The 25,421-nt window shown below is 40.0% G+C and overlaps 1 protein-coding gene across 3 annotated transcripts in view; it reads left to right on the forward strand.

Moving 5' to 3' along the window:
- Positions 1-25,421, forward strand: part of man1a2 (mannosidase, alpha, class 1A, member 2) — a 158,107-nt gene that overhangs the window by 24,635 nt on the left and 108,051 nt on the right. For all 3 annotated transcript variants that reach the window (XM_088644796.1, XM_088644780.1, XM_088644788.1), the window contains one exon: positions 4,689-4,944. In XM_088644796.1, the coding sequence (XP_088500922.1) occupies positions 4,689-4,944 (256 nt within the window). The remainder of the gene's footprint in view (positions 1-4,688; positions 4,945-25,421) is intronic.

Consider the following 25,421-nt stretch of genomic DNA (forward strand, 5'->3'; position numbering starts at 1 on the left):
TCACATGTCATGCAGCCTCTCCTGTTGGCAACAGGAAGTGAAGTAGCAGTGTCAACAGGTCAAGACGTGGAGGAAGGATGCACTGCAAACCGTGAAGGTGAAGATCAGACGGATCAATCAAGCAATCAATGAGCGTTAAGCTTGCGCGGGGCCTTGCAATCTCATTTTGACCTCAGGTGATGGGTGCGAAAAAAACAAGCTGAGATTCAGCACATTTCCTCCGGTTACACTGAAAGAGAAGCCAGGACTTATCTTAACGGAATCTGTAATACATTTTCATTGCCCACTGGCAGGAATAGGTTTTTCAAGATGGAGCCCCAGCATCTCATCACTGTTTTTGGTCCAGATCAGTGGTTCTGAGTGCATGAGTAGTGCACATGCTGCACAGACGTGGGAAGTGTAGCCTGTGCCTCTCAGGCTTGCTCTATGTTTACGTAACAGGTGGTCATAATTTGGGGGTTTTCGTGTAAGATGCACTCAGGTGTGTGGTATGCGATATATGTAAAGCAAATGCATTGAACCAGTTCTGGTTCACACTGTTAATTATGAGGGCTTTTAATAGATAGCAGTGATTGCACATTTTTTGGGGAAATACAGTAAGCTTTGTTCTATTCAACTAATGTGTTACTTTGCAGTGACACTGCAGTGCAAGTTATGTAAAATCTAGGGTTGGATTAGGCGGACTGCTTCATGCTGGTTGAATCTTCTGAAGTGATTAAAATTTGTCTGCGTCTTGTCCGCTGAGATGAGATTTTTGGTGTGCCCACTTTTTACCTTTCATGAAATTGCCTTTGAAAATTTCATTGGTGTCTGACGAGAGCAGATTTCAGATTGAACTGAGAAGTGAATAGCTTCCTTTCTGAAGGAGCACTTGCCTCTGAGTGTCACCAAGGTGCTGTATTGTGCTCCTCTTTGTGTGAAGAAGACATGTTCCCATTGCTGAATTCAAGTGAATTTTAAAAAGCCTGTGTTCTGTACTGGCCTGAAGAAAAGAATACAAGGGTCTTAGCACACCTTTTAGATGGTAGCACACCTTTTATTCCTTTCTAATAGAATGGAATTGGAGATAAACAGGGCAGAGGTGGAGAGGGAAAGTGGCGTAATGACCAAGAGATGGCCGTGTACATCTTGCTGAAAAACCGGATGCTTTCCATTACAATACTTACCGAGAAGCTGCGCTTCAGTCCTGCTGTGGTTATTATTTTACACTTGATTAATAACACGCTTACATGTGCAGCAGCACAAGCTTGTTCTCAATACCGTATGGCTTATAATTTGTAATTAATTGCATTTATAGGATGGCTTTTAAACCCAGTGAAAACAGGAGAGCTTCCTTTATAGGCTGGGGCTAGCACAAGCCGCAGTATGTGTGGAGACCACAGGGCACCGGCAGCCTCCCGGCACACGAGATCACGTCGAGCAGTGAGACACGACTCCATCACCTGAATGAGCTGGAACTTAAAGTAGGCCAGACTGAGCAAGCTCAAAAGTCACTGCAGTGGACATTGTTTCCAGGGATGTGCTATGTGTAGAACTTGAAACGGACCTGAATTTGTTGAAGATCAAAAACCAAGTTTGCATTAGGTAGCTGCTAAAACGTGAAAGCTTGCTTGGTGACCTGATTTAAAAGGCCAACTTTTAAGTCATTGAAAATGTGTGTTTGATACAGCGTAGCTTTTTGCTTGCTGGAAATCTTTCAATCTCTAATAAAATGCCTTAGACAAACTGGGAACCACAAAAGATTTGTTTGCAGATATGCAAGGGAAAATTTGCATTGATTCGGTTGACTTTGAGACATAGCTGGAACTGGATGATGGTCTGTGTATGAAATTTGCATTACAACCATTTAGATCGAAGTGCTTTTCCAGTTTTTTAGTAATCTGGACATACAGTAAGGGGCCACAGAATTGAGCATCTTTACTAGTAATTCTAGTAATAAGCTCCTCATCAAAGGAGCTCTGCCTGCGATGTGGGCTATGGTGTGGTGTGCAGTTTTCGGTGTTGCAATGTGGCTTTTAATTTTTTCACAGCTGAATTCATGAAAGAAACGCTTGCATGTATAGAGTAAAATATATTGCTTTCAATTATTGCTAAACACCAGCAGCAGAAAATGTCAATTATTGTCTGAGATGGTTGTACAGGACGTGTTTCTTTATATAAATGTACAGTTGTAGCGGACTGCTCCTGTTCTGGCCCTGGGTTGTTCTGGCATCGTTGTCTCTGCTGTCTTAAGTCCACCCAGCATCATGTCCCACCTGGAAGTGGGACCTGAGAGAGGTTCTCTTCTCACCTCCAACATCTGATGGCAGCTTCACACTTGGAAGAAAGCAGAGGCTGTCCTCTCCCACTTCAGGGTTAAAGACATTCTTAATGTCACTCTTTGCTGTGCTTAAATGTGAGCTTGGTGCAGCCCTTCTGAGGAAGACTCGTTTGGGGCTATAAAAGAGGATTAATACTACTAAGACATCTTGTGTGTTTGAAATATCCGAATAAACATGTTAAACGTATAAACCTGCTAACCTAATAATGGAGAACGTTTTTACTAGAAGTGTGATTACTTAATGAGCTAAATAATTACTAGTTCCTTAAGCTGTTATACAAAAGTAAATTTGAACACTTTAATGTTCTGAGTAATATGTCCAACCTGATGGGTAATTTTTATGCACACTGATGCTAATGCTTTTGTGTTTTATGATTTTTTAGTAGAATTCTGAAAGCTAAATAATTCTTATTGGAGAAAAATTGTTTAAAAAAATACTATTAACATTTTGGTGAATTTGATGGTGCTCATGAAAATTCTGATTTGAAATCATTGCTTTTATGAGTCCTTGAGTAGTTTTTACTTTAGGCAGTATCGTGCATTTGCTCTCCTTTGCTTTGTCTTTTGCTGAGTCTTCGATTTCACGCTGGGTTTTAAATAGGGAGTGAAACCATCTGCCTTTCATTTAAGAACATGAGAAGAATCATAAGGTGACAGTTTGAAAGGGCTGTCACAATGTTGGAAAGTAAATTAACCCCTTTATAGCTAACATTTAAAGGGGAGCTGCAGTGCTAATTTTATATTTTGGTGCTAGAAATTGATGAGTGCATTTCAAACCACAATGAAAGTAAAATGTACAAAGTAACTTCTGCCATATTCTGCGATTTAGAAGGAGGCCACAAAACATGTGGAAACATTAAGTGTCCCTTTACATTGTAAACAGGCAGGCTTGTGAATACATCTCTTAATCCAATCGAAATATTGTTCTCGACTTCGAGATTTTGACATTGAGATTGTCAGTTTTTATGACAAATACTACTTGTTAATGCTGCGTGCAGATCACGTTGGAATATCCCTGCTGTGAAATGACTGCTGCACAACCTGCACTTAATTTGCTCGTACATCGCATCACATTTCTGTAGTCATTACAATGACTAGTGAGCTGGAAGGGCTGCCTCACATCGCAATTGTCGCTCTCTCCCATGGCGAGATCAGGGGTTTGCGACAACATGGCCACTTACAATACTTTCACAGAGTTCACAATTTTGTTTAATTAGACAATTTTGATATAATCTAATTTATTGTATTACCAAAATTTAATAACCGAGAAACTGGGACTTGAGTTCCCCTGTAAAAGGTGTGGCACAACAGTAAGATTCCTGTGCTCGAGAAACTGTTCTTATAAAAACAGTAACTTGTAATTTGTCCTATTTTGAAGAGTCATAAGAAGACTCACAGGTGTCCCTTTAAATGGACACTAAACCTGGCAGACTTGACTTGATTTTTATACTTAAGGGTCCCAACATTCATGTTTTTGGTTACTTATGTGATTTTTTTCTACAATCAAATATGAATTTTATTAATTGTTAACCTCCAATTATGTCTAAGAGAAATGGGTTAAATCTTCAATGGAGGTCAGGGCAGCAGGAGTTATGTGCCCTGACTTTCACTATTTTTTAGTCTTTGCTAATTCTACGTACTGAAATGAGAGTTCATTAACTTTTCGTACATATGTTTTATCTTTGATTAGTTCTCTTCATACTTTATAAACTTTAATAGTAGTTCAGTAGATTAGCTAGCGCAATATGAACCACTATTGATTTGTAAACATCTCCTGCAGAACTGGTAGGCTCAACAGGATTTTCAGATGTTGTTTTATACTTCTAGAGCTTAGATTTGATTTAATTCATTTTTAAATCTTCATAGTCCTTTCATTTTAACTTGAATTTTAGATGCTGAAATAAGATGTGCTCCAGCCCTCTAAGGTTGAGGTGCCGAAGAAATTGAATGTGTAACATTCCATCCTCAAAACCTCATTGTTTTAGTGTTTCTTTTATTTCAAAAGACTCAAAGTGGCGTCACCTTGAAGTCCATCCTCTCTTATTTGCTCTTTTCTGTTGCTACCATCTGTTTATCATAATTATTTGTACAGGAAACTGTGTACTAGCCTGAACGCTTGTTCTGTTTCTTGCCATTATTGAAACCTAGACTGTCTCCTCTGGGGTGTGGAAATAGGCTGGGTGAGATCCTGGATCAAACCGCTACTATCTACCATAAGGGTCTGGAGGGCAGATTGTTTGCCTCATAAGGAAGGTTGCAAATACATTCTTATGACTGAATAGCTTGTCAAATAAAAGGTGCTTAGCTCTGGTAAGAAGTCCTAGAAGCTGGTGTGTGCTTATCTCCTGCCTTGTCTGCTTGCCCGAAGGGAGGAGGAGGAGAGCCTGAGGAACAAGATCCGCGCGGATCACGAGCGGGCCCTGGAGGAGGCCAAGGAGAAGCTGAAGAAGTCCCGCGAGGAGCTGAGGGCCGAGATCCAGACGGAGAAAAACAAGGTGGCGCAGGACCTCAAGAAGAAGGACAGCAAGCAGCTGCCGCCCGTGCCCATGCCCAAGCTGGTGGGCATCCATGATGGCGATCCAGGGGATCCTGATGTCAAAGAGAAGCGAGACAAAATCCGAGAGGTAGGAGGGCTTTGGCTGATACGGTTAAGTTGGGGAAATCAGAGCTATTAATGGGAAGACAAACATGGATGAGTTGTAAATTACAGGTTAGTGTGCCTTGGTGTAATAAGTATTGGCGAATTTCTGAGGCATGCTGTACATTCCTCAGGACGTCTCTTCTGTGTCCTTGACTTGGTTTTTCAGGCGAGTCCTTATTTGAAATGACCTTTAATGCATGGATTGATCCTGGTGTATATATATGTGGTATGTGTGGATCATCAACAGAAACCTATCGCTTTATTTGTGATTGACCCTGATTCGCTTCAGTGCCTTTGTTATACAAGCGCCCAGATCACCTCAATATTGAGAGAGCTGATTGGCCGCAGGGGATGAGGTGATTCAGTTTGTTGAATGTCAAGCCTGGCGAAAGGCATGAAACAAAAACGCAGAAAGGAAACAATATGTGCCCCATTTATTAAGAGAGCTATGCCTTTGTGCCACTGGTATGTTGGAAGCTGGACACCATCTACATGCTGGCTCTCTCTATCTGGAGTGCCCACAGCCAGAAGTTTCCAGCCTGGAGCAATGTAACAGACAGAACTCCGATTGTAGAGATTGATGGCAGCTGGATTGCACAGTGATCGGGTCTTGGGTTCTCACCTTCTGCCAGGTCTGTGGGCTCATCCTGATGTGGCAAGATTGCGGCAGGACAGCGTGATGTCCTCATGCTGCTTCTGTCACACCTGCTTTCTTGTGAGATGAGCATGTGACGGTGTTTTTCCAGATGTGCTGCTCCCTAGACTTGATCCCCCTGGAGCATCTCGGTGCTGAGCTTCAGTGACCTGTGACATTGAGGGCTTGGAGACCAGTGAACAGGTGCATTGTGGTGCAAAAGTCAATGAGAGGCGTGAGACAATCTCACACAAATAGCTCTGCAACCTTGAGCAAAGCATGCATTGATGATGTATAGCTTGTCACCACTGGAAGAAATACCACACACTACTAACCTGGGGATTTCATTGTAGGCCCCCTGTTGATCATCGTAGCTGATTTACCTACAGTATGTCATGACTTTTCAGTATAAAGTCATTCGGATAAAAAATTTGGATCAACCCACTGTGATCACTGAGCCGATTCAAGCAGCCTTAAGCACACAGAAAATTGCAGTTAAAGAAAAAAAATAGTAACTTGTGTGGGCCAAAGTTGTGATGTAGTTTAGACCCCAAGTTAATTTTTGTATTTCATTGATAAGAAACATCACCACAACTATCCTAGTCAGGTCACCAGCACTGTTTTTAGTACAAATTTCTAGTACTGTACAGTATAATCCATCTAAATGAAATAACTTAAAATGTAGATCTAGGTTAATTCAAATAATCCTGTCTTCTTCTGAATATAAAATAATTAGGTGCTTTGCCAAACAGTCAATTTATAGGTTAGAAAAGGACTGAGTTTGTCTTGATTTTCCCCACTTTCATACAGTGTGGGTCTTTCATTGGGCTGCTACAGTATCTGCTGTAGTAAACATCCCAGGAAAATTGAAGGTGCATAATTTATCATGTTCAGTTCATGTTTTTTGGAGTCAAGGCTGCCTGTGGGATTTTGTGATCAGTGTAGGGGTTCGGTACTGATTGATGATCTGCACACTCACAGATGTATCACATGATTTCCACCTGACATAATAAAGATTTAATTTTTGCTTGGTACAGTTAGCAGCAGTGACAGTTTTTTTTTCTTATGAATCACTTTACCTCTGTTATTTCTGGAAATCTGGTAGTTGGGTGTCGGTACTTTGCTGAGACAGGAGATGTCTTCTTCTCTTTCTTAGCATTTTCTACAAGGCAAAAGGCTGAATCTGGGAAAGTGATTCATCTAGAGCGGACAGTAATTAGAGGCGATCTGGAAATCTTCCCACCATGAGTAGTGTGAAGCTCAATATCATGACTTGGATGTCGGCACTGTCATTTGTCATTATAAAGAGGAAAATTATACTTAAGCTTCTGGATTATGGTTTACAAAATCCCCTTTGCAGTATTCGAGCCGGTAGAGCCTGTGTTGTATAATCAATCTCTGCAGCCTCTAGGTGGGCCTGTGTCTTCTTCTGGCTGCTGTTAGGGCTTTGAAAGCTGTTATATGAAGCCCCACTGTTTGATCCTTGCTCACCTGGGAAAACTGCTGTTCAGCACTGGCTGGCTGCAGTATGTTTAATTCTCCTTCATGAGAAACCCGAGCACAGCCCCTCTCATCTGCCACCGAGAAGAGCTGCCCCCTGCGGTTTCTGATACCGCTCTGATAGAGGGAGGGCCGTCTTTTGTCAGCTGTCAGTTCGCTTCCTTTTTGTCGACGTGCCCCAGCAAAGCGTCTTGTTTAACGTTCGGCTCCTTCAGTGTAGCGGCCCGGTCTGAGAAGGTCTGCACAGCGGGCCCGTCATTTTCAAGGGAGCTCGTCATGCATTAGACTTTGTTTGGTGTGTGCTGCCATAAGCTTCATATTATTTAGCTTCATATGATTTAAGATGAGATCAGATCATTTTATTGGCCATATCCAGTTTCTTGCATTAGGGTTTTGTCTTTTCGCAGACCCCAGCTTGCTCTCCATGAGATACATAGCTTGGGGTCAGAGCGCAGGGTCAGCCATTGTACAGCGCCCCTGGAGCAGTTGGGGTGAAGGGCCTTGCTCAGGGGCCCAACAGAGTAGGATTCCTCTGATGGCTGTGGGATACGAACCGGTAACCTTCCAGCCACAGGCGCAGATCCTGAGCCACAGAGTCACCGCTCCGCCCTTTTTTATTTAAGTAGAAAAGAATAAAATATAAATATAAATTTCCAAAAGGAAATAAGAAAGGAAGGTTCTTCTAGCCAGATAAGAAAGATGACTGATTCAGTAAAACTGTCATTTTTCAGTAAGTATAGTTTTTAGCTACACAGATGTATATGTATTTTTGATTTATTTGTTATATCTTGCTTAGTTTTTCTATTTTTAAGGAGTTCTGAATTATATCCCTTTAAAATATTCTGAAGGATTATTGACTCATTAGCTTTTTTTTTTTTACATTTTTCACCATGAGGTAGCAGTGCATCATTCTGTGTTCATGTGTCCTGGGAATGATTTAATCAATTGAAATAAATTGTTAATGGAAAACAGAAAGTAGCAGCTGGCTGAATAAAAAGAAAGATTAGGTTAAGTGAGTGGATGACAGGGGACTGTGTGGGAGCTGCATTTTCATGTTCCGTGAGATCAAAAAAAATACAGCGGTTTTATTTTAACCCCAGTTTGTCATGGCAACGCGACAGCAATATGAGAGAAATTGAAAACATTTGCTAAATCTTTAAAAAGTCTGAATAAGTGCCTGAGAAGGAGCTAGTATTAAATGGAGGTTATTTCCTTGTTAATTCCACATTAGTTTAACTGTAGCAGATTGATCAAATTGCATAGAAGTTATAATAAAATTATTTTTACACCAAAGAATAATGGTGACTTTCACTTATGGGCTGAAATATGCCTCCCCTCACTGGAATCTGCTCAGATAGACAGAATCCATCCGGTTTGATTCCTGACCCCCTGATACACTGTGGTGAGGCTCCACTCGACTCAGCATTATTCTTAGTGACCAGTTCCTTTATGTAGAGTTGTCTCCAAATGAGGAGAGACCAGATCGTGTGATTTAGATCATGTGTCAAGCTTTCGTTTGCCAATAAATGTACAGGCACCATCATTTTTCATGTTCAATTTGTTTATTGCATTTTCAAGGAAGACAAAGGGATATTACATGGTACCACATATAAATGTCAGTGATCGTCATGGTATGGCAGACTTTGGACCTAAACAAGCTGTATAGACCCCTCATCAATATAAAAAGAGGAAGGAAGAAGGAGAAAAAGGAAACTAGAGGTGTGGGGAAAAAAAGTAAAAATAGGAGTGAAGGGACAGAAGAGGTTCAATGGTGATGAATCTCTTGATTTTTTTGCTTTCTGTTATTCATTATTTTTGGGTAACAAAGCACTTAACATGGGAAATGTATCATAAAAATAATCCTATTTTCCTCCACATCCCTTTCTGTCCATCCTCAAATCCATTACCAACAGACAACACATCCACTACTTAATCTTAAGAGTGCTTCAAGGACTAACAAGAAAAAGTAACAATTGAATTATTTATTTAATAATGGGAATAATAATACACAGCATTTAAATATATTTGATTTTTCAATCGATAAAAATAAGAAATGTGCAGTTAATTCAATCAGAAGCATAGATTTTTCATAAAAGATTCTGAAATACTTCAGACAATAAAACCTTTAAAGGTGGCTTCTCAAAGCACTTTACAGAATAACAATAAATAAAAAGAACACACAAGATAAAACACAATTACGATACACAGAGGAGACCGTGGATGGTGGTACTAAGTAAAGTAGGAGCAGAGGGGTAAAGAACAGAACCAGTTAAGTAAATGCTCTTCTAAAGAAGAAGGTTTTGAGTCTGGATTTGAAGGAGTTTAGAGAAGGTGACTCTCTGATATCCTTGGGGAGAGAGTTCCAGAGCTTGGGGGCGCAGCAGGAGAAGGCCCTGTCACCCATACAATGTAGACGGGCTTGGGGGACAGTTAGGAGAGCAGAATTAGAAGAGTGAAGGTTGTGAGGTGGGGAGTAGGGCGATAATAGTTCAGACAGGTACTGAGGTGCCGAGCCATGCAGAGCCTTATAGCTGAGCATGAGGATTTGAAAGTCAACACGGAATTTGACCGGAAGCCAGTGCAAGGACTCCAGGATAGGACTATTGTGATCACTTGCACTAGACCTGGTCAGGATTCTGGCTGCTGAATTTTGGACATACCGGAGTTTGTTCAATGTAGATTTAGCTACCCCAGCGAGTAGAGCATTACAGCAGTCAGTTCTGACATAGCTATGACCAAGGTCACTTGTTCGAAATTCCTCACTGATGGTGTACGTTTTTATTTTGTTTTACCATAAAGTAAATAGTGAAAGTTCCCATGTTTACTTGATTCATATTTCTTTAGAAGTGGAGGCCTTTTCAGTTCCTTTAGTAGATCAGTACTGGTTGAACATTTTGCTTTATTGTGTAGTGGCAGTTGTACATCATAATAATTTTTTTTTAATGGCAATATTTTTAAAGTTTTATAACAAATTTAAAACATGTAGATAATTTTTTGCAGTCAAAACCACATTTGTCCTGAAAATAATGATCCAACAGCTTTTCACTTCAAGTGATTTTTTACAACGAGTGCATTTAAATCCATGTGCTGCTTTGCTCAATTGTGAGTTAATAACTGTGAGTGACTGAGCTAATTTAATTGAAACATTTTCTTTGAAAACTACTGTATATATGGCTCTGTTTGGAATTTGGTGCAAAACTATTGATAATTCATACATGCAGTTCCTTCTCTGGCATCTTATTTCTTTTTGTGCAAAATCCACAGAATCCACCTCCTCCTTACCAGCTGATTCACATTTCTCCTTGTTGGGCACTGGGACTCTCAACTAGATTGTCTTGCTACAGGATGTACAGAACCGGTTCATTCTCCATCCTGCTCCTCTCAGTGGTGGAATGACTTGTCCGCAGAAATCGGTAATAAGAACATGCGCAAGACCACAGCGCTTTATTGAGAATGCCTCCAGGGTTGTGTACCTTAGGTTGTCTCTCACTGTTTGTTCTAAACGCATCCAAGCATTTGGGCTTGTGCAAACTCATGTCAAGTCCTTGAGGGTTTTGAATACTTGACTCTTAAATACTTGTAGTCTTCTCTGTTCAAGACTTAAAGATTAAGCTCTTTATTAATGTTTTCACCCCAAAATTGTATCTAGTCACCCCTCTCTGGACTGATTCCAACAAACTGACTTAAAATACCTTTAATATGTGAAAATCTGTGTATTGTTTGTAATGTGATGACAGGAATCATTTGTATTGTGCGATTTTAACAGCACCCAACCCCCAGATATAAATTCTAAATATTCTCACATAGAGTGCACCTTTTATTGCTTTGTCACATCTGGGAACTTAGCTAGTTTACTGACTATCTCAGAATCTAGATCATTGATATAAATGATGAGCAGCTTTAGTCCAAATACAGATGCCTCTTTAATCGACTAATGACATCACCTCAATTTGAGCTTTGGCCCCTTATCGGTTTTCTATCCAGTAACCAATTCTCAGTACAAACACACTCATTACCTTGAATGCCTACTTCCTGGAGTTGGGGAATTAATCTGTTGCGAGTTACCATATGAGATACCTTATGGAAATCTAAATATATCGCTTTGTGTGCTCTGTGTGTCACTTACTGCTGTAGCTTGCTCTAGGAACTCGCACAAGGAAAAGAAAATATGACTTTTCCAAAACTGGGCTAAATATCTACTAGGGTCCTATACAGATGATCCTTTAGTTTATTTCCAGTTATTGTTTTTGTAACCTTCAACACATCAGAAGTAAAATGGTTTGATCTATAACTGCACTCGCCAGTTTTGTTACTACCAGTGTCTGCAGTGACTGTCAGAAGATTGTTAACCAGCGTAATTGGTAGAAAACCACCAGGCTGTAGAAATGTTTCTCCTGTCCTTCTGATACCTGCAGCACCTCTGCCTCTTGTGTGGCAGTATGGATTGACTGGTGATGTTACTGAGCCACCTTGCTGATTTCTCCCTTGGTCAACACCAGAGTTAACTACCGATTTGATGCATGAGCCAATTCCCTTCTGTCGTCTGGAAGTTCCATGTTATTATATCAGTTACGTTTTACTTCTTCCTTTGCTGCTATAATACTGATTTTTTTTTTTATTTCAGTCTCCATTGCAATATAATTTCTGTTCTATCTTGGATGTCATTTTCTATTTCCCCTGTGCTTGCAGTTATTTTTTTCCCCCCATTTTCTTAAACTGGATTTTTATTCATTTTTATAAAGACCTATTTAATTTCTCAGGCCACTGCTTTTGTAGCCTTTGATTTACTGGCTCTAGCCATTAATGTGTTTCCTGCTTCATGCAGAATATCTTTAAAATATTGTGTTGCATTTTATAGATTCTATATCGAGCATATCCAGTTTATTTCTCTTAAACTCCATCATAGTCTGCTTTACCAAGAATAATCCTTTGTTTGGCATTCTGTCTACTTCAAGGCATATCATTTTATTCTCCCAGCTCCCTGATGGTGCTTTGACCTCTGTTTTCCTGCTACAAGCCCACTTGTGGGTGCTCTCACAAACCGATTAAGAAAGTCTTCTTTGCTGGGTCTACCACTTCAGTTTCAGTTGCTGATATCCCTGGTGGATTTTGCCAATCTCTGTGAGGAAATTGAAAATCTCCCAATGTGGTAAAGGTGTGGGCAAGTGCAGGGTTTTGCACGCAGGTAGTAGATACATAAACTATAAAAACAAATTGAGAAACCGAGCTAGAAGAGGCTACTTATGGGGGGAAAAAAGTCTTGGGGGTACTGTTAATGTTGAGACATTGCTAACTTCCGATGTTATAGTAATCCTGGTGTTTGTGCTGTCCTCGGAAGTAATCGCTTTTGAAGTGCTTTTTACCTCCTAGCCAGCACCGCAGGCAGTCTTGAGAGATCATGCTGAACCCCAAATTCAAATAGTTGTCCATTCCTGCTCTACTGTTTCTCCAAGGCTTAAGTAATTTACTTCTTTAAAATCATGTAATTTGCATATTGTATAGTGGTAATGCAGTCTTGAAAAAGACTTGCTAAAAAGTGTAGTATTATTCCCATGATGAAAGACAGTCTAAAAACAATCCTCAGTAGTTCAGCACCATTTTCAAGAGCTCTTTTATCTGTTTGTGTTTTGTGTTTGCATACGCTGTGACCTACTTCTGTACATAAAAGAAGAAACATAATCCAGGCAATAGCACGTTTAGTCTTAGTCTAAAATGCTTAGGGATCTTAATTGGAGGGTGATGTATGAAACTTCTAAATGAATATATAAACACAGAGAATTTCAAACATGCAGTTCTTGGAGAAAAAAGATGTCAGTCTGGGTTTTAAGGAGTCTTGAAGGTTTTGTGAAATTTTCTGCAGTTCATGGGGGGGTATGTCTGCGATTTCTTAGATGTATATGTGATATTGCAACATAAGCTGTCAATGTGTACTTTCAGGTAATGTGGGACACATTTATCTAATTGTCTCTTCAAAAAAGATTCCTCTTTTAGAGATAAATATAAAGCTGATGGCAGCACACAGCAAACAAAGTCTAGTGGGCGGTGGGGTGGCTCTGTGACTCAGGATCTGCGCCTGTGGCTGGAAGGTTGCCGGTTCGTATCCTGCAGCCGGCAGAGGAATCCTACTCCGTTGGGCCCCTGAGCAAGGCCCTTCACCCCAACTGCCCCAGGGGCGCCATATAAATGGCTGACCCTGTGCTCTGACCCCAAGCTTCTCTCCCTGTCTGTGTGTCTCATGCGGAGCAAGCTGGGGTCTGTGAAAAGACACATTCCTAATATTTGTATATGGCCATTAAAATGATCTGATCTGATCTGCAGACGTTACTTCTTGTCCATCCCAGTGGAAATGGCCGTTGCAGCCGCTCGTGTCCCTCTGCTGTGGGCACAGAGACCCAGCGGTGGGGCGTCGCGATGGCAAGGCTCTGGGGACAGCTGCATGGGAACCTCTGGCGGCCGAGCTGTAGGCGCCAGTCCAGACAGGCGAGGATTGTTGGTAGAATGAGTCACTTAGAGCCCGGAGTATGCCTTTTACTTTGACTGCTCAGCAAAAACATGTTACGTAAATAAAAAGCAATTGACTGGAGGACAGGCTTGTAGTTGTGGTCAGCCAGGCAGTATCTTGCTTCTGACTGTTAGATACTGCTGCGGTCAGGCCTGCTGCAAATAAGATCCTAGAAAATAATTCCATTCATTGGGCTTTTTTTGTGTTGAACTGTAGAAGGACTTTGGTAGAGGTTTGAGCTGAAGATGCAACAACTTTGAATGCACTGTAGAGGATATATAGGATAATATTTCTGAATTAGCCTTTGCAGGCTTCACAGAAATTAAACATTGGGCCACCAGTGTAGCATCCATTACAAAGAATTAGGACACTGAAAAAATGAAGATTCCCTTCTTTAATAATCTTAGACATTTGTGAAAAAATTGACAGTACTCTTGTATTCTAAGCATTACTGACCTTCAGTCAGGATAAACAAAAAACACTCAACAATAGAAATCCAAGTGTATTATCTTAGAGCAGTTAGTCATAAACAATACATCCCTAATCAGTCCTTTTAGGTACTATACTGCATCACTGTAGTGTCTAGTATAGTTACAGTAGTGCTGCAGGATGCGATAGTTCCTCACTGGCTCTGCCTCTGTCAACTCCTGGCTCCCTGCACACTCTAATTCTCTCCCAAAGGCCTTTTTAACTGACTCTAATAGCTTTCTGTTCATCCGCTGATCCGCAGAAAAACAAATATCCAGGATTCCTCTTGCACACTTCTGTTCTGTTAGTTCCCAGTTCTAGCTGAAAGGTTCAGTGGGGACTTCTGAATTTGTGCTCCGTCACAAGCTTATTACACTGGTAACAGATAAAATGTGTATTTTTTAATATAATCAATATGTTTAAAAATAAAAGCTTATCTCTAAAGTTCAGTTCCATCAGAGATATTTTCTGCCTGGTCACCTGATCCAAATACAAGCCTAAGAAACAGTGACATTTTTTTAAAATTCTGAATTTACAGTACTTAAATCCTTCGGTGGACCTGCAGTTTAGTAATTTGCAGTGGCTGAGCTGACGTTTTGATTTAATCCAAGGAAAAATATTAAAGAATGCACAATCCAAAGTATCAATGCAAAGTATCTTTTATTTTAGCCTCCATTGCACCATTCTTTTCCAGCCCTCTCTTGCTCTTTCTGATATCCTTTCTAGACTGTTCATTGTCGTCAATGGAAGAATCTCTTTCATTCTTCAATAAGAAACTCTTTAAACATATGCCATCCTTTCTCCACTGGTTTCGTATCTATTCCTGTATTGTTTTCCATTCCACTTCTCTCAATCTCCGTCTCATTCCTTCAAAGCCTGCTTTCCTGAAACTGTAAACTTTTGTTTGGACTTGGTGAACTCACTTTCAAAGTATACTTCAAAGAAGGCACGCTTGACTGTACAAATAAAGCACATGGCAAGATGATATATAATGAAAGTAGCAGCAAGAACTGTAGCAACTGTTGGCAGAAGAGGTTCAAAGAAACCGTTTGTGGCCCAAGCACGTACCATCCTGTTGTCCTCCAAGTCAAAGCCAGCGTTCATGAAGCTTCTCTGCAGTGAGCCAGGTGTGACAGATGCCACCTCTGATTCCATCCTGCATGAAAATCTTTCACCGATGGCTCCATCACCGCCTCCGAAGAACCAACCCGCGCATGACCGTTCATCCACCTGGTGAAGAGTTTTGACTCCAGCAGTTGTAAGTCAGCGTGGAAGGTACTGACCAGATTTGTGTGCCTTTTAGAATTCGTCAGGCTCCTCAGCTCTGAAGCCAGTATCATCAGCTTTGAAGCAGTGATGCTCATGCACTCCAGCTTTGCTGAAATGGGAATTGCAGTGGAAAAAAAGAAGGAAAGAAACTCTGACGAGGCGACAACTTTTATGGAAGCATTAGCCACATCCATGGGCAGGCCTGTCACGCCAGAATTAGACATCTGATCTGTCTCAGAACCACTATAAACTTTGGTAGATACCAACCTATAACCACGTGCTAGCCGAAGAAGTGGATATCAGAATTGTTCTCCCAAATATGGAACATGAATTGTTTGTTTATTTTTAAACTTAGTTATTGGCCATAACAGAAACATATCGGAAACAAATATGTCAAAACGTCAGAAGTGTATTTTGTACTCTTTCATATAAAGCTAACACTTTTATAATGTTAGGAAAAAACATTTACTAAGCACCTTTTCTCTCTGCTTTAACATGTAACAATCTGAGAGGCTTGTCAAACAAATACTTTGGACACAAATAAAATACTCTTTTTTTAACCAAAACATATCGGATAAAAACCATTTAACTTTGAGAAAGGCATTCATGCTGTTTTTCCCACAGCAGGCTGTCTTTATACACAGGCATTGCAAAGTCAGTACCTCTTATTCAGAAACGGAGGATAAAGTTCAGAATAAGGATGTTAAACTTCGCTTTTAATTCAGTTTGTTTTGTAAGAGAATTCTGGGAAATAACAAATGCGGGGTATCAACAGGAGGAAAAACCGTCTTGCTCTGTGGCTTCACTGGAGCTCTGTGGTGAATGTGTCGCTGAAAGAACCGTTAAATTCAATTGCATGCTGCTGTGATCTTAGCCTTTGAGCTCCTTGAGGAATCTATAGTGGAGTGGCAACTTTCTCTACGAAGACCCTTTGGCAAAACAGTGTCCCATTCCTGTAAGAAAACATGTTCTGCGTGACCCTGATTGCCGTTTTGTTTCGATCCTTGTGAACTGAACTGTGAAGTTATTTGGGCAGACTTTATTTACGCCTCACAAGATTGTAAATGCTCCAATGGGTTTCTCTTAACCTGTTTCTTCTGCTCAGCTTCATGAATAATGTATAGTCTTCTCGACTGGTCCTCTCATTTTTTTTAATGGTCTTGAGTTGCTTGGTGGTAGCTTCTGTCTGCCAAAATCTTTCAGACTTTGTTTCTGAAAGATTTTGTCTCACAAAACAATATTTGGTGATGCATGTCTGTCACACAAATACCCAGTTTGTTCCATATTTTAGAGGCACAATTTGTTGGAAATTTGCACATACTTATTAGGATTCTCAGATTTGCTCTTTCAGCCTGTTAGTTCTTTATACCGCATGTGGTCCTTCTTCTCTGCTCTGATCTTGTATTGTACAGGAGGTTTTAGTAGTTAATTGTAAAGTTTTAACAAAATACCTTCGTTTAAATTCTACATATTTAATTACATATCCCTATATTTTTCCAGGATCAAGTAGTGCTTATTTTCACTCTGAATGGTGAAAAGTAAAACATTTTGGCTGTGAAGCCTTGTTCAGGTGGAAAGCTGAAGCTGAATTGCTGTAGCGTCTGCACCTGCGATTTAGAGACTGAATGTTGTTACCTCGAACTGCATTGTGAAACTTCCGTTTATTTCTTCCTGCTCTGCAGCTGTTTTTCTATTTATACTCCTGTAACACATTTCTGATTGAGGATATGTTTAAATTTTTGTTTTAAAGCTTTCACTCCTAGAACTAGTTAGGCAGTCTTCCTCAGAGTCTTACTCAGTATTAGATTAATTCAATTCAGTTAATTAATTGTAAGTTAATTAAAATACAGAGTGAGATGGATTTTTATTTTGTCTTTAAAAATTAACTTATTACTATTAACTGAATTGATTTGGTTAATTGATTTGAACTTTATTCTGCGAAAGCGAGAAGGAGAGCTGCAGTCGGGGTTTCTCCAGACTCCGCATCGCGGTGGCGGCGGGACCGCGCCGCCGCGCTCGGCTCCGAGATTGAAGAGCGGGTCCCGAGTTACTGCGTCCGCAGCCTTCGGCACTCGCAACGTGCTGATAAAGAAGGGTGCTGCGCTTGAGCTGCCGTGTTTCTGCCCGTGTGTGTGCAGAGCGCAGGTGGGGCTGTGATGGGATCGCTGCAGCATGGAGACTGAGCTGCCCTCTGTCTCGCCAGGGGTACAGCAGCTGTTCGCCCTGGGGCAGGGCCGCCTGTGGGGGAGCACGGTGACCGAGAGCCTTCCGGCGGGAAGGGGCGACGTGCGCTGGGCTGCTTTAGCACTGGCTGTGGTGGAGTAATAGGCTGGTCCAGCACAGTTAATGGAGTAATGTACAAAACATTGACCTAATATTCAAGAATGTGTAATAAAAACACACAGAACACGCATTGTGATAGTTTAATAATCCCAGTTCACCTGGAAGCAGGCATTCCGTTTGCTTTGTCCAATTATTTGTTACAGGTGTGCTGAAAGTAGTCATGTGGTCCTAGGCATAAGATCCCTTTTACAGTCTTCTGTGACTTTATTTTCCTTTGGAGACTGTAATTAACACTTCTTTGTCAAGTTCTGACAAGAAAAAAAATCTTCTTTTACTTTTTGAGCCTTAGACCTTCACCAGAGCTTTTTCAGTAAGATAATTAATTGGTTGTCCAGTTAACACTGATTAGTGATGCCCTCTCTTTATGGGGCAGCTTTCTCAGTGCTGCTGCTGTTTTCTGTGGACACACTGATCCCAGCTTTAGGCTGTGCTGAAGGAAAATGTACCCAAATGCTGTGTACTTTCCACATGGGGAATGGCTAGACGTTGTTGACTTAATTTAGATTTTATAGATGCCCTTTGCTTCGAGTGAAGAATAAAGTTACTTCTGGCCTTGGTAATATTGCGCAATAAAAATGGGACTGGGTCGTGTCAAGTACTGCAGCCTCATCAGTATAATTTGAAGACGTGAGGAAAATCCGAGTTCACTATATCATTGTTTATTTTTCGCAGGGAATACATTGATTGTGCATGGACTGCTGGGCCTCTGAGGTTGGTTATAGAATCGCTTCATCAGAAGTGTTTTGTGATGGTTATTCATCAGTTACTTTGTGTCTTGTAAAAAGAAGGTTTATATACTGTAGCTGTACTGTGATACTTTTTTTAAACTCTTTGTTTAACCTCCTATCCTGTTGTCCAGCTATCCTTCATTGTGTTTGCTTGGTGAACCTACATGCAATTTGCAGTTGATTGTTTTTAATTTGTTTGTCTTTTGTCACTGTATTGTCAAAAATGATTTATTATATTCTGGCAATTGAAAGTTCTTAAAAACATAATTCCATTTGTCTGATGATTTAAAATAACTGCACTTTTTCAGTCTTTCCATTAAAACAGGACTCCAGTTTCAAAAAGGGAACTGGTGTGGCTTAAACAAATCTCTTACATCCTCTCTCGACATGATCCCTCCTGAACATCTGACTGACACTCTGAATCGGTTGCTGATGTTGGCTGTCTTTTTGAAGTTGCATTAAAATAAAAGAGTTGCAGCAGAGACTGGAGAAAGGGGTTTCCCTAATATAGCACTAAATACCATTTGCAAGGCAGTTACATGTGTGTTTTCTGGGCTGTTAATACCTTGTGACAGCGCTACTCCAGGGAAACCTGTTTTTGTCTGCAAAATCTGGGAATTGATACTTGGGGAAAGTGAAACTCTTTCTCTTGGGTTCTTGTTCTTTTAAAAATACATCTACAATATATTTGTATATTTGTATATGATGTAATCAACCTTCGGATTATAAACCAGGTTTAAGTTGAAGAGTTCTGAACTGTTAAAAATGATTTTTCTTTGACACATTTGACTATTATCGTCACATTTTTGGATGGTTTTCACTTGTCTTGATATCTGTAGATTACCTCGTTTACATACCTGAGGCATCTGTCAAGCACAACACATGCAGATACAGTATTAGAAATGAAGCATCAGAGGTACACTTAGATATCAGTGAAAGTGTCGTAGTGATCAGGTTATTTTAACATGGTCAGAAATAATCGGGGTCACGCCATAGTAGATTCAGATTTGATATCACTTGAGGGTTGGAAATTTGTACAGTATGTTTTTTGTTCTAAGCCTCACACTATCAGAAGACTTTTGCATTTTATTTGGTGCTACTTTTTCATTATTTATAAGGAGTGTGGTATGAACTTTTAATAGATGCTGAGAAGCTTTCTGAATTGCTAAGCCTTTCTGTATCTGTCTCTGCTAATAATTAACCACCTCATGGCAAATTAGTAAGAATGTGTTCTAAGGTACATTCTAACTTAGTCAGAGCTAGAATGTAGTCTGAACTTATTCTTACATATTGACGTACTGTATATACACATTGAGAGTATTTTTTAGATGACCGTTACTGTACATCTTATTCTTCTTACTTAGAAAACGAAGAATATAAAACTGCCAGAAAGAAAACACCTTTGATATTTTGGATCCAGTAAAAACTAAATTGTTTTATGACAATAGTGTACTTCACCTTAGTTTAGAAGTGATGGCAGACATACATGTATAGATAGAAATGTATAATTACCCTGATATTTTGACATAGCGGTAACTAGAGAAAACAGTAAAGCAGTATGCAGTGTTTTTCTGTTTTAATTGAGGAAAAGAAGGAAAAACACAAGTTATATTCTCAACCACTGACAAATGAGTAGTTCCCCACCCTTCTAGGAAGTGGTATTTCAGTGTTGTTTTTGAAGTGTAAAGACTTCTAAACTATCTTCATAAAAAAGTGAAATTATTCTACTTGTGCCTTTATGTAGACTGGTTCAATGAGAAATCTGTGAGATTTATTTGATTACTGTATGAGAAATAAATACAGCAATAATGCAGATAATCGAATTCCTTCTTAAAAGTACAGCAAAACATCAGAGATGCACTTGAATGTCAGTGATATTGTTGTAGCTACCTGTCCTTTGGATCCAATACTTTTCCCAGTTTCTGAAGGATGTGTTTAGCAGTCTGAATATCTGTACAATGATGTCCTTGCTCTTTCATCAGGGAGCTTTTCAGCTGCTTTTAAGTTTGCCCTTGTGCTGCCTGTGTTCTGGAAATCTAATTTAGATTTAGTTCATATCTTAATTCAAATCCATTCTTCCATTCTTAACTACGGTTCTTGGAAGGGTCGTGTTTGAACATAAACGGTCTCCACAATAATAATGATATCTTGGAAAAACAAAAATTACTACTACAAGTAGTAAATGATATAGTATGAATGCAGATTAAAATTGTGTATCCATTTTGGTCCTGTTTTGAGTTACAGTAAGTGCTTTTGGTATTGTGGACCATGTCACTCTGATGAATTGCCTTAGAAAGTGGGTCAGCCTTTCAGAAACTGTTCAGGAACTAACAAACAGAAAATGTTCTTGTGTTGGGGGAATCCGCAGCTGGAATGGCGAATATTAGCTGTGATATCTTGCCAGGCTTCACCAAGGGCTTTGTGTTATTTTCCTCACGCATGCTTCTGCTAGTAAGGTTATTTGTAAATAAAGCTTGATATTTTTTTTACAGTGATGCAGATGATGCACAGGTTTATATTTGTTATCCCATGTGACACCAGTGCTATTCAAGCTTAACTTGGGTGTCTTGCTAATGGCAGAAGTTGTATGTGTAAGAACTGCTCTTTCTGTTTTTCTCATCAAGGCATGAAGGCGCGCTGCCCAAGAAAAAGACACAAATCTGATGTGATAAATATGATTGTAATGTTTGACTGTAAACTGTTTGAATATTAAGGCATAATTTTATTTGTGCTAAATTAAGTTAATTCCTTTTATTTTCCGCTTATTTTCCGGTCTTGTAAGTCATGTGTTATTTTGCTCGCAGCATGAGCTGAAAGCAGCTCCCCAAATCCTAACAGAAAACAAATAAAGGAGCACATTACTGCTGTGCTGGTGTTGCTGCATCAGCTGCTAGTCTGTTACAGAAATAATTGTTTGAAGTACTGAAGGATTTGGCACCAGATTATTTAAGTGAAATGCTTTCTACTTATTATCTGGAACAAATTCAGATCTGTTGGTTTTGGCCTGCTTTGTATTTCAGGGGGAAATCATAAGACAAAGGCAGAGACTCTCAGAATTTTTAAATCGCACTAAAAAACGCTTACCGTATGTAACGTAGTCTTTTCTCCAATAATGTTTTTATTGTATGGTCAAGTGTTTTGAGTTGTGTCAGGATCAAGAGGTGCATATGTAAAGATTATTAAAAAATAAAGGTTATTTCCACGTTAAAAAATAAAAAAAAGCAGCAACACAACATGTTATCTGTTGCACAGGTGTGTGAAAACCAAAATGTTTTGTTTCTCCTTTCTATTTTTCAGTGTGGGATTAACCTTTATTTATTCCCTTGTAACCCACGCATGCTGACGCAGCTCCCCGCTCCAGCATCAGTAAGATTGTTGAAAGGTGAACTCCCAAACACGAGCCACACTGGCTTCCATTTCAAGCTCTAGATACTCTAGAACATGTTGCGGTGAGACCAGATGGGGTGATGGGATAATGGTAATGGGAACAGATAGCAAATGAGGGACAGACTGACAGCTTTATAGGCGGCCATGCACACAGAAGAGGGCGAGCAGCCGACTGTATGAGCTACAGTACATTCACTTGTAATGAATTGAAAATTGTATTGTAACTAAGGCCAGACATTCAGCACCCTGCAATATAGTTTTAATTATTGATGTTTAGTGTTATGCCACCTTCTGGAGTAAATTGGTAAGCTCTCCTGCGGTCCTTTAATAGTTAAGAAAAATGCGACCAGTGCCTGAGATCAGCTTCAGTGGCAAAAATAATTGATATTTTTCACGTAATTACAGTTTTAATGTTGACCGTTTCTTTTTAGGGAAGTGCTAAAACATTTTGTGGGTTTTGTCTCGGTTTTGTTTTCTTTGTTATTCTAAAAGTATAAAGAAAAACACTTATCAAATGCCCTTCTGTTTTATTAACCAACCCACTACAGTACATCTCTTCACCTTTTCTTTAAACCAAACACCCTCGAAATCCTTCATTTTGTAACATCTGCTGATTGTATTTAATCAAGCAGCATTCTTGTTTTGTCATCCACTTACAAATGACGTTTTAGCCTTTGTTTAGAAACCAGTCTGAACTGCTCCTTTTGGAGAACCTCCTGCAGTGATGAGTGTGTAAAATAGGACAGCTGTGGTCTCTCTTTAACATCTTAACTTTCTTCCCTATGAGGGGCTGAGATAATATGAGTCATTCATTATTAATTCTATTTTTCTGTTAGTTTCCTTTCATGCTTGGCATACATCTAAGTAAGCCAAAAGCCAAAGAGTTCTGTGGGGTTCATCCCAAAACTCTGTCTATAAAAATACTGAAGTTGTATACAGCTGTTGTAGGTTGACAGAAGTAAATGAAATATTTTTTGTAATAAATAATAAAAAGATTGTAACCTTCAATATACAGTATCTAACCTTATGTAGGCAAGAGTTGAAGTGCAAGCAGCATCTTTCATATACCGCTGTTGTTTTGCAAGATTAATTGCACAGTTTAAATGTTTCCAGTCGTATCTTTTGGCATTTAGGAGAGCTTAGCCATTAAGAAGAGGTCAACGCTAGTGCTTAGCGCCAGAAGTCAACAGTCTATTATATATTTGGCTGAACCTCTCTTTACAGTTGATTTTCCTTCTGCCTTCAGGCCTCCTGCTCAGGGACGGGCAGGAAGTACTTTTTGCTGTAAGTCAGGGGACTTCTGGAAACGTTCTGCTCTCAGCCTGGTTGAGCTGCGTGTCTGTCAGTCCCCGCCCCACTGAAGAAGAGCTGAAAAAGCCACCTGCTCGCTGTGCCATATCTGTCTATTAATGATCTCTGTACGCATAGTTAGCATGTGTTTATGGACTATATTAGTCATATTAGTAGTGTATGTGCATCATTTGGAGGGTGTTTTCCGTCAGTTTAACGCATTTAAAACGGACGTCTAGAGTGTACAGAAAAATAATCTTCATTTTATGGGCACAAGTTGCTAATAATCCCGTTATTTTCTCCATGCCTTGACTGATTTAGAAGGAAAAGAATGCTGCTCACTGAATGTATGGCTTTTAATCATCTTAACAAACTTAATCACTAAGCTTAGTTGGTGCTATAAAGCAGGTGTACAGGATTAAATCTCCATGGGCCCCAATTCATGAGCTAGCCAGTGCTCTGCAGGACGTTATGACCAGTTCCCTCATTCTCCAGTGGGATTATATATATACTGTATATGTGTGTCGGTGTACAGCTCTGTGTGTGTGTGTATATAGACCAGGTGCTCTATAAATACTTTGCATCTGTTGGTGTAGTTCATCTTTTAATACATCAGCATTGTTCACAAATGTATTTAGAATAAACTTCACGTTGATTTTGTCTCATTTCTTAATTGAAAGTAATTTCTTGCAATGGGGTCCTTCAGCCAGACGAGGTTGAAAGCCCCTGAATTTGGATGCAATTGGGAATTTTAATCATTTGTCAAGCAGAAAGCAAAGTGCTTCAGCAGTGCATTCATCAGACCCGAACAGCTTTTCGCTGGGAAATGTTTTGCTGTCAATACCAGCTGATTGGATTAACACATTGTTGACTGTGACTAAATGAAAATTAGTAAAGACATGGCTGAAAGTTAGCAAGAAAGAGGGCAAATATTGCCTGTGGAAATGTTTTCTTAAGAATCCTTTTCTCCGTGGATCGGTGAATACAGTCTAAAAGCTTAGTGCTTGGATGTCAAATGTCACAATTTCTTTATTTTTTGAAAGAGGCTACTGTACTGTAGGTCTCACAATGCTGACCTATTCCAGTGGTCTTAACAGTGCTAACCAGCCACTAACTATATACAGAAGAAGAACCCATTATTCTTTAACCCAGTGTGTCTGTTTTAAAAACATACAGTACTGCTAATAATACAGTGCCTTGCGAAAGTATTCGGCCCCCTTGAACTTTTCAACCTTTTGCCACATTTCAGGCTTCAAACATAAAGATATACATTTTTTATTTTATGTGAAGAATCACCAACAAGTGGGACACAATTGTGAAGTGGAACGAAATCTATTGGATTTTTGAAACTTTTTTAACTAATAAAAAAATGAAAAGTGGGGCGTGCAAAATTATTCGGCCCCCTTGCGTTAATATTTTGTAGAGCCACCTTTTGCTGCGATTACAGCTGCAATTCGCTTGGGGTATGTCTCTATCAGTTTTGCACATCGAGAGACTGAAATTCTTGCCCATTCTTCCTTGCAAAACAGCTCGAGCACAGTGAGGTTGGATGGAGAGCGTTTGTGAACAGCAGTTTTCAGCTCTTTCCACAGATTCTCGATTGGATTCAGGTCTGGACTTTGACTTGGCCATTCAAACACCTGGATACGTTTATTTGTGAACCATTCCTTTGTAGATTTTGCTGTATGTTTGGGATCATTGTCTTGTTGGAAGATAAATCTCCGTCCCAGTTTCAGGTCTTTTGCAGACTCCAACAGGTTTTCATCCAGAATGGTCCTGTATTTGGCTGCATCCATCTTCCCCTCAATTTTAACCATCTTCCCTGTCCCTGCTGAAGAAAAGCAGGCCCAAACCATGATGCTGCCACCACCATGTTTGACAGTGGGGATGGTGTGTTGAGGGTGATGAGCTGTGTTGCTTTTACGCCAAACATATCGTTTTGCATTGTGGCCAAAAAGTTCGATTTTGGTTTCATCTGACCAGAGCACCTTCTTCCACATGTTTGGGGTGTCTCCCAGGTGGCTTGTGGCAAACTTTAGACGAGACTTTTTATGGATATCTTTGAGAAATGGCTTTCTTCTTGCCACTCTTCCATAAAGGCCAGATTTGTGCAGTGTAAGACTGATTGTTGTCCTATGGACAGACTCTCCCACCTCAGCTGTAGTTCTCTGCAGTTCATCCAGAGTGATCATGGGCCTCTTGGCTGCATCTCTGATCAGTCTTCTCCTTGTCTGAGCTGAAAGTTTAGAGGGACGGCCAGGTCTTGGTAGATTTGCAGTGGTCTGATACTCCTTCCATTTCAAGATGATCGCTTGCACAGTGCTCCTTGGGATGTTTGA

The sequence above is a fragment of the Lepisosteus platostomus genome, chromosome 2 (assembly GCF_059453375.1).
Source record: "Lepisosteus platostomus isolate fLepPlt1 chromosome 2, fLepPlt1.hap1, whole genome shotgun sequence".
In the NCBI taxonomy this organism is placed as follows: domain Eukaryota; kingdom Metazoa; phylum Chordata; class Actinopteri; order Semionotiformes; family Lepisosteidae; genus Lepisosteus; species Lepisosteus platostomus.